The sequence below is a fragment of the Cadophora gregata genome (genome assembly GCF_030347475.1).
Source record: "Cadophora gregata isolate MNR1 chromosome Unknown scaffold_2, whole genome shotgun sequence".
Classification (NCBI taxonomy): domain Eukaryota; kingdom Fungi; phylum Ascomycota; class Leotiomycetes; order Helotiales; family Ploettnerulaceae; genus Cadophora; species Cadophora gregata.
In genome coordinates, this window is record NW_026695925.1 from 3,225,398 (window position 1) to 3,239,846 (window position 14,449).

Sequence of the window (14,449 nt, forward strand, 5' to 3'; positions counted from 1 at the left end):
CATCCGTCCATTCAACCTCACCTACATCCCCAGAAACCCATGTCCTCATCACCACCAAAAGGGATTCCAGGAATAATGCTTGTACAGTATTTGGTTTGGTACCTTTGTGTGCGTAACCTTGCGCACACGGAGAAGAAATTCCATGGGCTGGCACATCTTCGGGGGGGGGGGGGTTTTTCTCCATTGCAACTTCCAGCACTAATTGACCTTCCCTGTTCCTGTGCCCACTGCATGCTGCCGGTTTCAGGTCGCTGATCAAACAGGTACGGACGGGTGCCCTGTGCTGTGGATCTGTGTGGATGTGCTGTGCTGTGCTGTGCTTACTTTACGGGGTGGGGTGTGCCTGAGAAGCGAATGCGCGAGCGAGTGAGGATCACGCGGTTTGCTTTTTTTTATGGTCAAGGTAGATGCGGGTGATGGTTAATTGGGTAGGTAGGTTTAAAGGTCTGTGGTTTCTGCGATTTGGTTATCCGTGATGGTAATGTGCCGTGCTGTGATCTGATGGAGAAGAGGTCCAGCCTGAAAGTTTTAGCATAGTGAGGTCATGATAAGTGGCTTTTGACTGCCAAAAAGGGAAAAATTGCAGCGAGACTGCAAAAGCTAAAATAGAAGGGGGAAAATAGAGATTGCGAATGCAGGTCAGCTGTATTGTCATCTATGACTAAACAAACTCAAATATCACTTTCCTCCTCTTCTTCTTCTTCTTCCGGAAGGATAGGTATCCAGGAACGGCCAGAAGAGAAGACTGTCTGACTGGTACCTGGAAGTTCTTCACACATCACACATCACACCGTACCTGATTCAGAATCATCTGAATCGCCATTTCCCCTCTCCGCGTTCTCAAGCGCGCAGCGCATGGAAATAGGATAGGATTTAAATAGAGAACATGTCAAGTGTTTCCAGGAACCCGTACTTTTAGTCTGGGTTGGTTTGGTTTGGTTTACGTACTGTAGAGTAGGTACGGTAGGTATGTATGAATCGAAGACTTACTTACTGTACCTACGCGATTCAAACCCAGCCCATCCATCAGTCAGTTCTCTGGGGTTTCCCTTGCGACTGGCTGCTGTTAGGATAATGCTGGGGATGGCGGTTGAGTCGGAATCGAATCGAAGCGAATGGTTGGACGGTATGGTGTTTGCATGAATTGTGATGTGATGGGGCTTGAGAACATGTAGGTAGTTGTTTACTTTAACGCTTGATCGAGATACTCACTGCGAGCTGGCTGGTCTGGTCGGCTTGCCTTCACGGCAGATTTTGGTGTAATTTACCTGTCTGCCTCCCTTCTCGCATCACTTCTGAAAGTTGTACCTGTAGCCTTATTTCCTATTGGAGAGCCAATTTCATCTTGGCTGCATGTTAAGCATGCAATGCGAACTGGTTCCTGCACTGTGGCTGGACTACTTGCTTTGCTTGCTTTGCTGGCTTGTGCTGGGGATGGGGATGGATGGATGTGGTGGTTAATAGTACGGTAATGGCGGAAGAAGGAGAGGAAGGCAAGAGGAGGGGAAGAAATCTGAGGCGAGCCGAGAGAGATGGTGTTCTGGAGGCGAGGTTTCAGGTTGATGGCTTTTGGGAGTGGTGACGGGATGACATCGCTGCGGCAGAATAATGGGACGGTCGAGGGGGACCATGCACTGCTTACTTAGGGACCTGGGGAACGAATTACTGTGTGCTGTGATGTGGTGCGATGGTGGTATCTACAGGTAGTCTATGATTTTGTTATTACTGTGGCTGGGTATTAGATCTGTACTTGTAAGAAGGACTTCTGTATCCTGAGAGGTTTGAATCTCAGCTGTGCTTTGAAGGCTGGAGATCCTCAGCTCAGATAGATCCTATATCAGAGCCGGTATAACATGTATTTTGATCCTCTCGAATCAGCAAATCGGCAAATCACCATTGGCTCAACCTAGTCTATATTAAAGCATGATCCTCGTGCTTAAGACGACGTCGTGGATTTATGGTCGGTCGGTTGATGTCCAGCCAGATCGCCCGCCGCGTCCTCCCCCGCTATTCGGCGGCGGCATCTGACGGGAGGCGCTGAGAAAGAGTCAAGGAAGGAGCATGAAGGTGGTTATGGATGTGAGAGGGGTCCTTGACTTAGGTGTAGATCATATGGACTTGCCACTATCCTTTGGTTGGGCTGGACTCGAGGAAGTATATGTTGAGCTTGTGAGAGGGATATTTTATTGTAGTCGATTGGACTGCTTCACTGTTGTGATCAAGAAATGAAAATGGCCCAAATAGGCGAGAAAATGGGACCGTGATATGCTGTGCGCAGGTGGCGTATTTATGTGCCTGTACCTGTGCTTGTGCCTGAGCACGGTGTCAACACTCACGCCACGATCAATGCAATGCGAGGCACGGCGATGTACGAGTCAATCTTACAGACAGGTGCTGGCTTGCTTTGACTTGACTAGTGAGTACATCGGAGATGCTTCCTGCTTTGTGCATTCATGAGAGAAGGATTAATACAACGCTGGTAGAGAGGCTGGTTTACAAGGAAGGATGGCGGCCAGAGGTATCAATGGTTTCGATAGCTGGAGGGGTTCGTGGTACAATTCTTAAGGCGGTACAGGTACAGACGTAGATAGATAGATATATCGAGAGGTACAGATATATTTGTGATCAGAATAAAACCAGAAGGGATGGTATCGGGGCCTTGGAATTTTCCGCGAGACTTCCGGAAAGAGAATGAATCATCTCTGCTGTCTACGTTGGACCGAAAACCCCACCAAAGGACAATCGATATCGACATCTTCTCAGTGACTGCTGCTGTCCTCCCACTCCGTACACATCTCTACTATTTTGCACTTCTGTATTGAGAATTGACTCTATCCATCCGTCCATCCTCAGTCACGATCCATCGGCATGCTCGCTCGGAGTGGACCCTCGCCCTCGTACCAATCTTCCAATAATCTCACGAGTGGAATTTTCATAAACTATCTGGTTGCAGGTGTTGATTAATGAAAAAGTGTCTGGCATAATTCTCCAATAATTTTGGGTTGGTTGAGCGAGCTTACGCGTGGACAACTGTCAACGCATGAAAAGGCAGAGAGATGAGATCCCCATACCTAAGTCACAACTTAAAGTCAGCCCTTTTCTATGGTGCCATGCCGTAAATTGAATTTTTAATATATTTTCCCCCATCATGATCATCACCACCGCCGCCCAACTGCCAGATTAAGAGATCGAACATTACTTATTGTTGATCGGAATCCAGACCAGTCTATCAAAGTCATTTCTTTCTTGCTTGGCTTGCCCTTCACCAGAACGATATGCAATAATGCAGTGCAGTGCATACTTCAGGGGCAAAGTAGTCCAGCTCCAGCCAGCCAGCTGTCACTCCTCTCCTAGCGGGTGGGCACCTCTACCTCGCACCTCATGTTTGAGAATCCTCTTGGCCCCACCTAGTCCAGGGGGGCCCTTGGACCTGAGCTAGGTCTCACCCTTGTCTCTGGTGGCAGGGTGGACCTGAGACACGAAGCGTCCACCAATAGGGGAGGGAGTGACTAAAGTTAGAGCAGGTCCGAAACACGCGCCCAAAATGTCGTTTGTCTGTCGTTGTCGTTGTCGTTGTCGTTCTAGCCGATGAGATGGGGCTGGCTCGCTGGGCTGGGTGGGATGATTGGACTTGGGGAGGTGGTGGAAGAGAGGACACGCCGGCTTTATTTTGGTGTTGTTCTTTTTTGGGAGGCAGAGAGAGAGGTAGAGAGAGAGGAGGTTGGATGCTGCAGATGCAGACGCTGAGATGGAGAAGGTTGAGAATTGGGAAAGAGTGAGTGGATGGGAGGGGTCGAGATCAGGGCGAGTAGAGTGGTGAGTTGAGGATATATCTGGATTATTTGGCGGAGTTATGCATTAGGAATAAGGTCGATTGGGAGGGAAGAGATGGATTGGGGCTTGGCGGTGCTTTTTTACTACCGGTTCAAGCACAAACATTGAAGCCCGCCTGTCTCGCTCAGATGCTCAGATCGATCGGTCTGTCGGTCTGTCTGTCTGCTTGTTCCTGCGCCGGAGGGACTCCCCTCGCTTTGTCGACGAAATAATGGAAGCCAGTCCGCGCGTTGCATGCGCATGCGCACGCTGTCGCTGTCACTGTCTTACCGGTCGATTCCCGGTCGTACTGTAATGATGTTCTTGGTACCGAAGTAGGTACATTTGAACTCTTTGAATGTACAGATTGCTCACTTCCAGCAAGTAAGACCTGCGTCTCTAGATAATCAATCTATTCAACCCCATCTGGTGCATGACTGTCTTGCATTGGACTGTCTTGCTTGACTTGTCTTTCTGTCCGGATCTGAAGGTATCTTTAATTGATTATCTCCGAAGAGGGATCCTCTTCTTCTGGCGGGGACGTCCTTCTTCGCTCGGGGTTCTGGCGTCCTGGCTGACCAAACTAAACCAAACCAAACACTTTTTTACATGCCTTGCGTCTCCTCTCCTCTGTGCCTGCGCACGTTCACTGTTGATATCTCCGCAACAATCTCTTGTCGTCGGCTCTCCTTCCTTCTTCTGCACATCTCTCTCTGCTTCCTCCCTCTCGCTCCCTTGCAAACTCCCCTTTTATCGACATCAACAGATATCCACATCCACATCTACCCATACGGCTATCCTATCCCATCCCACTCCCGCCCGCACCCTGTGCCTTTCTGCCCGGCTCAGGTGCTCCAAGCTCAGTGCTTCTCGAATCTCGACTCGCGAGATTTGTGCACAAATCGTCGTCGTCGTCCGTGGCATCCCTCCCCGCTGCTCAGGTCCCACGGGCTTCTCCCCTAAAGGCGCCTAGCTTCAGGATTTTCTCGGACCACCTGGGGCCAGGACGTCCCACGGCTCGCAGGTCTCCCAGGTCTCCCAGGTCTCCCCCAGGCGCGATAATTTTCCACCCTGCGCAATCTTCCCTGCGCTGTGGGCCAGCGCCCTCTGCCCTGCCCTTTTGGCTCGCTCGCTCGCTCGCTCTTCCACGCTTCCACGCTTCCACGCTCCCACCCTGTCGTGTTCCTTGCCCGCCAGCTCCAAGCACCACCAAGCACCGGCACCAGCGACACGACCACCACCACAGTCAACATCCATCCATGAATCCATCCAGCCCGCGCCGTCCATCTCTTCCCTCCTTGCCGGTCCTCGAGTCCTCTCTCTCCCTCTCCCTCTCCCTCTCCCTCTCCCTCTCCCTCTCTTCCTCTCTTCCTCTCGCTCGTCTTCCGCTACCCTAACCAAACCCACCACTTCCTTGTAACGCCCTCTCACCACCCCTGCTGCCCCCTGGCCCGCCCTTCCCTGCTCCTCCGGCCATATCAGCGACCCGCGCGCGCTCGATCCTGTCCTCATAATCTCCTGGTTCCGCTTTCCCAAACACTTCTCACACTTGGAATTTACGCTCTCTTTCTTGTCGCAGGTCCGTACCTCGAAAGCTCCCTTTTCAGCTTCAGCTTCACCTTCACCCAGCTCGAAGCCATCCTATCCCCGACACCGATCACGGTTATCAAACGCACGCATTCCTCTCTAGACTTCAGCCTCTTCGACGCCGAGTCTATTCTGTCAGGTATTGCCGTGTTCGCGACAAACTTCGGGTCCTTCTCTTCTCTCTATTAATTATCAACCGTCGAGCCGGTTTTTTCTGCCCCTCCGAGTCGAGTTCTTGCTGGCCTCGAAACTCCTCGAACATCAACCGTTCCATCTGTCTGCCCCATCTGCTGCATTTCCCCATCGGAGCAGGCTCCTTCCAAACAATCCAGAATATCATACTGGCCCTTCCTGTCTTCCCATCACTCGCTTCATCGTAACGTGTCGTCTCGTCCCTCATCCATCCCACACAGCGGATCTCCAGCCACTACTGCTTCATCGACGTCTCTGATAAGAGCATCCCAACAATCGGGCCCTCCGCATCACGACATTGGCGTCGTTTCAATCCGTCCATCTTGACGCGATTGTCATCTTATCAACACTGAAGGGCCATCTTCGTTTCGACTCTCTCGAATGGCGCATATGATGTATTCGCAGCATCATGCAACGATGGCACCACCACAGAAGCCGGAAACTTTCATGTTGAGCAGTGAAGCCCAGCAATCTCTCCCACAAGACGCCCAGGTCGCACTGCAACAAGTCGACAACTGTACGTACCGTCGCCGACTGTGGAGGAAACAATCGCTAACAGCAAATAGTAAAATACTTTTTAATATCTGCTCCCGTTGACTGGACACCGGATCAGTACATACGCCGATTTCTTTTACCTACTGGCGAATACGTTTCCTGCGTGTTATGGTATGTTGCTCGACGGATGGGCTGGGATAAAGACTAACCGGTGCAGGAACAATCTCTTTCACATTTCCGGTACCGACATTGTTCGCTGCCTTTCCTTCAGATTTCAAGCCTTTGGACGACCAGTAAAGAACTCGAAGAAGTTTGAGGAGGGTATCTTTTCCGATTTGCGCAACCTCAAGTCTGGCACCGATGCCTCCCTCGAAGAGCCAAAGAGTGGCTTCCTTGATTTCCTCTACAAGAACAATTGCATCCGCACACAGAAGAAGCAGAAGGTTTTCTACTGGTACAGCGTACCACACGACAGACTCTTCCTCGATGCACTCGAACGCGATCTCAAGCGGGAGAAGATGGGACAGGAGGCCACAACTGTTGCTGTCAATGAACCAGCTCTCTCTTTTGAATTCGATTCTTCTCAATCGCTCTTTGAGCAACTCACCAAAGCTCAACAAGCCAACTCGTCCTCCTTCTCCGCACAACAACCATCATACTCTCAATCACAATCACAATCGACCTCCCCAGTCATGCGAGCGATCGATTCCATGCCACCTCCACAAATGATTCCCCAAGCCATGGCTATGCAAGAGGAGATGAACCCAATGGCTGCGTACCAACAAATGGCAATGGGTCAACAACACGTACCACAGCAGATGGTCAAGAGAGAGGCAGATTTCGGAAGAGTTCAATACAACCAGAACGGTGTCCCAATTTCTCAAACACACCAACGCCACGCTTCTATGCCTGCATACGGCCTTGAGTACTCTCCCGCTCCTTCGTTTGTCTCCTCGCACTACGAGGACTACAGCAACCGCGGAATCTCCTTTGAGCCAATCACACCGCCTCAGCAAGCTATGGGAATGGGAGCTGAGCCTGCCTACATCGCAAACGAGGAGACTGGCCTTTACACTGCTATTCCAGACCACATGGGTGGCGTCAACGGTATGCACGGAATCATGCAGCTGCCACCTTCAAACCTCTCTGGCCCACAATTCTCCCATGCCACTCGTGGATATGGTGCCAACAATGTCTACTCCGTCATTGAAGGATCCCCAACCTACAAGCAGAGGAGGCGCCGTTCATCAATTCCTCCGGGAGTTGCTGCAATGGTTGCCGCTTCGGCCGGCCAACAACAACAACCACATACCGCCCATCGACCATCAGATCTGAGACGATCCGTTTCTACATCTGTCGGACCTGTTGCTGAGGGTGATGAGTCTGGAAACAACTCTCCACCGGGACTCAGCTACAGCAATGGCATGCACCAACTCGCTCAACAACACAAAGATCTCATCGACATGTCAAGACACGGAACCCCCCTCTCCACTGTTGAAGATAGTCCTGCCATGAACCCGATGGCTCTCCAACACAACGACTACGGTCATCTGTCCAATGAAGAGCTTTCAGGTGAAGGTTCAATCCACAATTCTCCCCAAAGAAGACATATGCAAGGACCAAATGGTGTCGTCCGAAGAGCTCGGAGCGCCACCATGATGGAACTTGGCCCCTACCCTCAAAAGTCACACTCATGCCCTATTCCCACATGCGGTCGCCTCTTCAAGCGTTTAGAGCATCTCAAAAGGTATGGTTTACATTTTTCATTATTTACGGACCGGCTGTCACATCACGCCGCTGACATACTCCCCTCCAGACACGTGAGAACACATACCCAAGAAAGACCCTACATCTGCCCCCACTGTAATAAGGCATTCTCCCGATCAGACAACCTAGCACAGTACGTCCTTCACATTACACATCATAGCACAGCACAGATGCATACCATATTCCCAACTCCTTTAACCATAGCTTACTAACATCCGCTCTCAGACATCGTCGTACCCACGACCGCAGCGATGGCTCTGAAGGCCCCTACGGCAGCTACTCTGGCGAAGAAGAAGAATATGAAGGCGAAGACCACCTCGGTTCCCTCGAGGAAGCCTCCCCCAACTCTGAGAACGGATACCTCCCAACGAGCATGAGCCAAGGCTTCGGTAGCATGCACGCACAGATGGGAATGTCGATGCCAATGACCAATTCCGGCATGGCTGCTCCTAGTCAACTCATCTCTCACCAGATGATGCAGCAACCGATATAACACGGTGTCTCTTCTTGTGTTTTAGCTTCGCTTCGTTTTGGTGCAACGGTTTTTTTTGGGAGGCAGGAAAATTAGATCATTGTCTTGTTCTCTTTTCAGGGGGGTTTCCGTACAAGGTTTTTTTCTTCTTATATGGAAACTTCTTTCTTCGTTTATTGCATAGCCTTGCGCTTGTCTTTATGCTCGTCGATTCGAGGTTCGAGATCTTCCAAGGTCTTGGGATATCATCGTGTTTGGGTCGCAGCCATTTCTTTTCTTGGCTTGGCTTGCATGGCATGTAGGAAGAATAGGGATGGATGGACGGTACTTGGGTTGGATTGGTGGGAATTGGTGGTGGGACTTCTTCTTTTCATGACGACGTTTATGATGTTCTGGAAAGCGTGCGTGGCTTACCGGATTTGGGGTTTTGGATCGGGGTTTTCGTTGATTCTGTTTGTGCGTTTCTTCTGTAGGGATGGATTGGTTCGGGGTCGGTGGTTGGGTGGGTGGTTTTTGGATATGAGGGGATGGAATGGAATGATTGATAGATATGATGTGGCGATTGAAAGTTCGTTCTTTTTTGTTTTGTGTGTGTCGTCGTGAGGTGGAAGTGGAAGTGGAGGCATATATATACATGCATGCATATTTTTCCTTGGTTGTTGTTGGTGGTGTTGTTGTTGTTTGCTCAGACGCGACAGACGTGCTCTCTGCCCCTTTGAATGAAGGAAGGGGGTGGGTCGAGCATGGCTGGCTGCTTGGCTGAGGGAAGGAGATAGAAGAGACAGACAGAAAAGATGAGAAGAAGGAAAAGAAGAAGAAATATAGGGATGGGATGGATGGAAGAAAGTTAAAGCGAAAGAAAGCTTTGTGTATAAATATCATGTCATCATATCAGATCAGATCATAAATGGGAGAGTTTTCTTACTTGATATCCTGATTTTCTTGAGTATTAATCGTTTGCCTACATGTCCCAATCGTTCCTATAACATCATAGATATATATCATTCCCATCATGTCACAGACATGTTACTCCTATCTATCCATCCATCCATCCATCCATCCATCCATCCATCCATCCATCCATCCATCCATCCATCTATCTATCTCTATCCAAAACCCATACACACACACGCCTACGAGTAGGTTTTTGTACATCTCACTCTTACACGTTACATACTTGCTTACCTACCTACCCACCTACCTCTCAACCTCCCCACCTACCTCCAACCTACCTTCCTAACCTACCTAGCTACCTACTACCTACCTACCTACCCACCTACCTATTTACCCACCACTGGGGCATTCTTGAAAATTTGAAGATTGAACTCTCTCTCTTATTCGCGACCGTGACGTGAAGTTTTTTGGTCTGATGAGGGAGATTGTATGTATTGCTTGCTTGCTTGTGGGATTTTAGTGGATGGATAGGTGGGTGGATAGGTGGATGGATGGATGGATGGTGATTTGAGGTTGAGGTTGGGTTGAGGTGGTGGTGTAGGTGTGGATGGATGGATGGTGGTGATTGAGTGGAGCTTTTGAGGTTCAGGTGGTGGATGAATGGGCGGGTGGATGGATGGATAGGTGCATGGGAGGAGGTGAGGCGTAGGTAGCTAGGTAAGTGGAGTTTTGAGGTTGAGGGTGGATTAGGTTGAGGTTGGGTTAGAGGGTGGAGGTGTGGTGTGGGGTTGGGTTGGGTTGATGGAGTGTAGTTGAGGTTGGGTTGGGGTTGATGAGGTGGATGGGAAGAGGAGGAGGAGGAGGGTGTAGGTGCTGTGTGGTAATAATAATTGAATGTTGAATATTGAATGTTGAGTGTGATTGAGTGTTGAATAGGTGATAAGTTAACTGTCAAGTAAGTAAGTCTCCAGAACGCGGTAGGTAGGTAGATGAGACATGGGAAGGGAAGGGAATGGAAGGGAGAGGAGGGTTAGTGTTATGCTATGCTGTGCTGTGCTGTACTATGCTGTGCTATGCTGTACTGTGTTATATCATCTCGTAGTATAATTTCCTTCTCTTCACTCTACCTGCGCTGCCTGTCATTCGATCGTAGTCGTAGTCGGAGTCCTAAGGTAGCTTTCATCCTGCATCTATCCCCATCCTTTTTCGTCTCCGAATGTACGTAAGGTAATGCGGAATAGGTAGATAGATAGATAGATTGAGGGGCGAGATGAAATGAGATGAAATACGATGCATGTACTTAGCCAGGAAGGAAGGACGGAAAGAAGGGAGGAATGAAGGACGGAAAGAAGGAAGGGAGGAGATAGCAGTGAACTCAAGTCGAGTCAAACAAAGTTTATTTATTATTGAATACGGTCGAGGGTTGTCTCCCTCACTGCCTGAAGTTTTCTCAAAAGCCAGGAACGAACGGGTTATGAGATGGTAAAGCGCTCAAAACTCCATTACACTTTCCACTTCCTTTATCCACCCGTCTTATTTTTTCTACGAGCTTCACGTCTCTCTATCATCTCTCTCCGGGAAAGAGCTTTTATATGAGTATGTAGGTGGCGTCGTTTCTGTGTTCTATCCAATCCATAAGAACCAAGTGACAAGGGACACGTGGCAGGTGATTGAGTTGACTGTTTATCGACAAGAGGCAAGATGGGTGTTGGAACGCAGCGAGGGGAGGAGGGATGAAGGGGTGAAGCGGAGTTTATGTATGCTTGTTGTGGTGTGGGTCTATTATATACGTCGAGACTTGATGCAAGGTATCCCTAGTGGAGAAAATAAGTTGAGAAATTGAGAGTTACAGGAGGGATGTATAATCAGGTCGGTTCTGGAAGAGTAGACTTGGCAGCACTTGGAGAGGAGTAGTACATGATTGGTTGAGTGGTCTAGCCCTCAAGATTCAGATTGGAATCGTCCATACTTGACAAAGTTGTTTTTCATGCACTTATTTCTTTTCTTCTTCTATTTGCTTTGGTTCTCGGGTTGGATTGATTCTTGGAGGTTTTCTGGGTCTCGATACTTGTTGACACGCAGAGAACTAACTGTCTGAAGTTTCTACCACGTATGTTTTGCATGAGAGTTGGAATTTTTATGACTTGGTTATATGGAGAACAGGTTAAAAATAAACAAGCAAGGAACGTGTTTAGTCTCCAGAACACTCTGATATCCAGTCAAATTTCCATTGCTACACTCTTTGCTTGCCAGACTCTTCGAAAGGCTTCGTTTAGCATGGCCTACTTTGAATTATATGAACCTGAATTACGCACTCCTGTCCTTGATAAGATGATCAGATCCATATTATCAGCAATGAGCACTTTTTATTAGATCGATTGACTGGACGGTGTGCGTTTTGCCAAATTTAGGAGGCCAAGTAAGAATTCATAGCTGTGTTCCTGGCTGCATCCCGTTACTCTTTGAGAGTGACAAAGTCCGTTGAAATCAGGGTTTCTTTTCCCATGAGAACTGTTTGAAGCTGTAATTGCTCTCCAGTAATGTCTAATCTATTTGGTTTCGCGCGATGCTGTATGTAACGACGACGTGAGATGCTGTTGTCAGAAACTTGTCCACTGTCATGTTGAGTGCAGCTTATGATATTGCGTAAGCACCAATCATGTTCTCACTCCAGATCGGAATCTTTATTCCTAAAGTTTGGACTGGACTGCTCTGAATTAAATATAAGTCAAGCGTTCAAAGTAATATCGGGCCTGGTAGGGTAAAGTTTACCCCGCTTGAAATACATATTTTAAGCGAGGTAAACAAAGGAACGTTGACAGAGATCTGGAAGTCACGTTGTTTTAGATGCAATCAGTAACATAATGGAGACTACGTGGTACTCTTGATCTTAATGTGTGCAATTTTACCGTTATTTGGGCTCTGAAAGAAATTTTTCATCTTCTCGGTGAACGGACTGAACATTTTTGGACTGATTTGTTTTCTAATTTTAATTTCAAATGCTGCACATGAAGAATTAGGAAGATTGTGTGAAATTGAAATCCTCATAGCGTGCCAGATTTAAGACCTGGCAGTGCTCAATCCCATCTCTGAATGTAAACAGGGAACTTTCAAGAGCCGACGGCAGCAATTCATTCCTCCATGATCTTGTCCATATGCCGAAGCCAGTATTCCAAGTCGTTCTCCATCTTGTAGTCGTCGGCCACCTCAATCTCAGGGAGCACTACCTCTGGAATTCGCTCGGATTCTTCTGTTAAGACTATCCCAATGTTCTGCAACTCTGTTCTCTGTTCCTCAGAAACAAAGCTTCCATCCAGCTCACTTAGTACTTCGTACATACGTGGTTTCCAAGAATGTATCAAAAACTCAGGCAAGGCACAACCCCAAGCGTCGAAAGATGCTTGAAACTCTACCATTAGATCCTCCAATATTTGAGTGAGATGCTCATCTTCTGTTCTGAACTCCTGGAAGTCTTCGTCGTCGTAGGTTCTGCCGAAACCTATCTCATATGATGGACTTCGGAGGAGGCAAAAGCCTTCGCAGCATGTATGCCTGATTCCGAGAGTCAAAAAGGTCATGTACCTCAGAATTTCCTCTACATGGATAGTCTCCAAGGTTTTAAGCTGCAAGATCTCCTACAGCTCATAGGAGCAAAAGATTTCCTCCTCCCGAGGTATACCCGTTTCAGAGTAATTCCCGAGGCGACCATCGCAGAAGTAACCTTTGAGGATGCTGAGAAAGACCGTACAGCCTCGAATCGAGCAAGCACAATCGCAGGCGTCATTGGCGTGAACATTCAACAAATAGGACATCAAGCGCTTTTCAGATGATCCATCAGTGGATTTGGGCCAATCTTCCTTTGACATACTCCGGCTACTGCAGCGAGATAGAAGATGACCACCGAACCAACCAGCTACCCCGTGAGCCGCAACTTGGTTGAGCTTCGAGCCTATAATATGCTCAGAAGGTGTTGAGAGGTCTGCACCATGATCCAAAAGCCAGAGAATGTAGCCAAGAGATCGTGCCTTAGAAATAAGTGTGTTTCCATCACTACCTGGAACATCCACGTCACCGAATCCTAATCCAAAGGCCATATCTGCTATTGCTGCGCAATCGATATAGGTATAGACAGATTCCCAGCTTGATACACCGGAAGTAGCAGCACAAGTAGGATCTAGAATCCCACTGAAAAGGCCGGGCGAAATTCTTATAGACATTTGCTGCAAGATTTCAATGACATCTTTCGTTTTGGCGTCAAGAATCCGAGTTGAAAAGAGTCCTAGTCTCCTGGAGTCATCAGTTTGGAAGTGGTCCAGTGCATAGCTCCGCAAGCGCTCCCGCGAAGCTTTTAAATGTTTGAGTAAAAGAAGCCTAGTTCGATGAGATGCAAAAATTAACAGGGTCATGAAATCGTAGTGACGGTCCATTCTAGGGCTGTGTTGCAAAACAATCTCTGTAGGTCTAAAGCAAGAGCAGTTTGAGCAAAACTTGAGCTCCGCATTATTGGTGCAGACACCAGAGCTGTAAGATACGGCATGCTGCAGGGTGTTCAGCTGTCCTGGAATGACGGGTGGCAGACCGCAAGAACCAAGCAGATATTCCAGTCCTTCAGGCCAAGGGATAGCCAAATGCGCAGGGGAGTCGTTGAATGCGTTCTCCTCGTCAGCCAATGATGGTTCCACATGGAGAAGCCTCTGGAGCTCCTTTCCATTTTGCTGTAATATAGCTATAGCTAATCTGTTACAACCCATAGCTATATAATTTAGCTTCTTCACTGAATACAAACGTAGCAATTGAACGCACCTTCAGCCATCTGTTGCGAGGACCTCATTAGCTTAACCTTCACTCCATGACTGTCATATCTCTTCATCTGATCGGCTTTGTTGAAGTCGTGAACCAGATCATCTGAAACGCTAGAGAACAGAATATTATTAATATTCCCACATTCTATTGCCCCCATGGCATTTCCTATCAGTGCAAGACCTGATAGGAGAGGAGTTCTATCTGAAGTTTAGTCCACAATCACTGTCAAGCCAAGAACATCGTGGGCCACTTCAAAGTTTTATCAAGCGACAGCCAAGAAAGCTACTGACCGTCCATCGTTATCACATATATCGGCTGGAACGCCGTATTTCAACATTTCGACAATGAAGTCTTTCACAAATTTCAAAGGCGTGTATCTATTTTCACCACAAAGGTAAGGAACCACATGAACCTGCGAGGTCAGTC

At 48.3% G+C, this 14,449-nt stretch overlaps 3 protein-coding genes across 3 annotated transcripts; 1 reads left to right on the top strand and 2 right to left on the bottom strand.

The window, feature by feature from the left end:
• Positions 1–5,973: 5,973 nt before the first annotated feature.
• Positions 5,974–8,347, top strand: STE12 (homeodomain transcription factor ste12; the record flags this gene model as incomplete). The annotated part of the gene is made up of 5 exons (XM_058501895.1): positions 5,974–6,109; positions 6,159–6,258; positions 6,305–7,834; positions 7,904–7,987; positions 8,080–8,347. 5 exons carry the CDS (start codon positions 5,974–5,976, stop codon positions 8,345–8,347), a joined length of 2,118 nt encoding a protein of 705 aa, XP_058363217.1.
• A 4,004-nt stretch (positions 8,348–12,351) lies between these two features.
• Positions 12,352–12,798, bottom strand: ONS95_008344 (uncharacterized protein; the record flags this gene model as incomplete). Its single annotated transcript, XM_058501896.1, has 1 exon — positions 12,352–12,798. One exon carries the CDS (start codon positions 12,796–12,798, stop codon positions 12,352–12,354), a length of 447 nt encoding a protein of 148 aa, XP_058363218.1.
• Positions 12,799–12,855: 57 nt separating this feature from the next.
• Positions 12,856–14,360, bottom strand: ONS95_008345 (uncharacterized protein; the record flags this gene model as incomplete). The annotated part of the gene is made up of 3 exons (XM_058501897.1): positions 12,856–13,973; positions 14,024–14,220; positions 14,314–14,360. The coding sequence occupies 3 exons, from the start codon at positions 14,358–14,360 to the stop codon at positions 12,856–12,858; spliced, it is 1,362 nt and encodes a 453-aa protein (XP_058363219.1).
• Between the last annotated feature and the right edge of the window lie 89 nt (positions 14,361–14,449).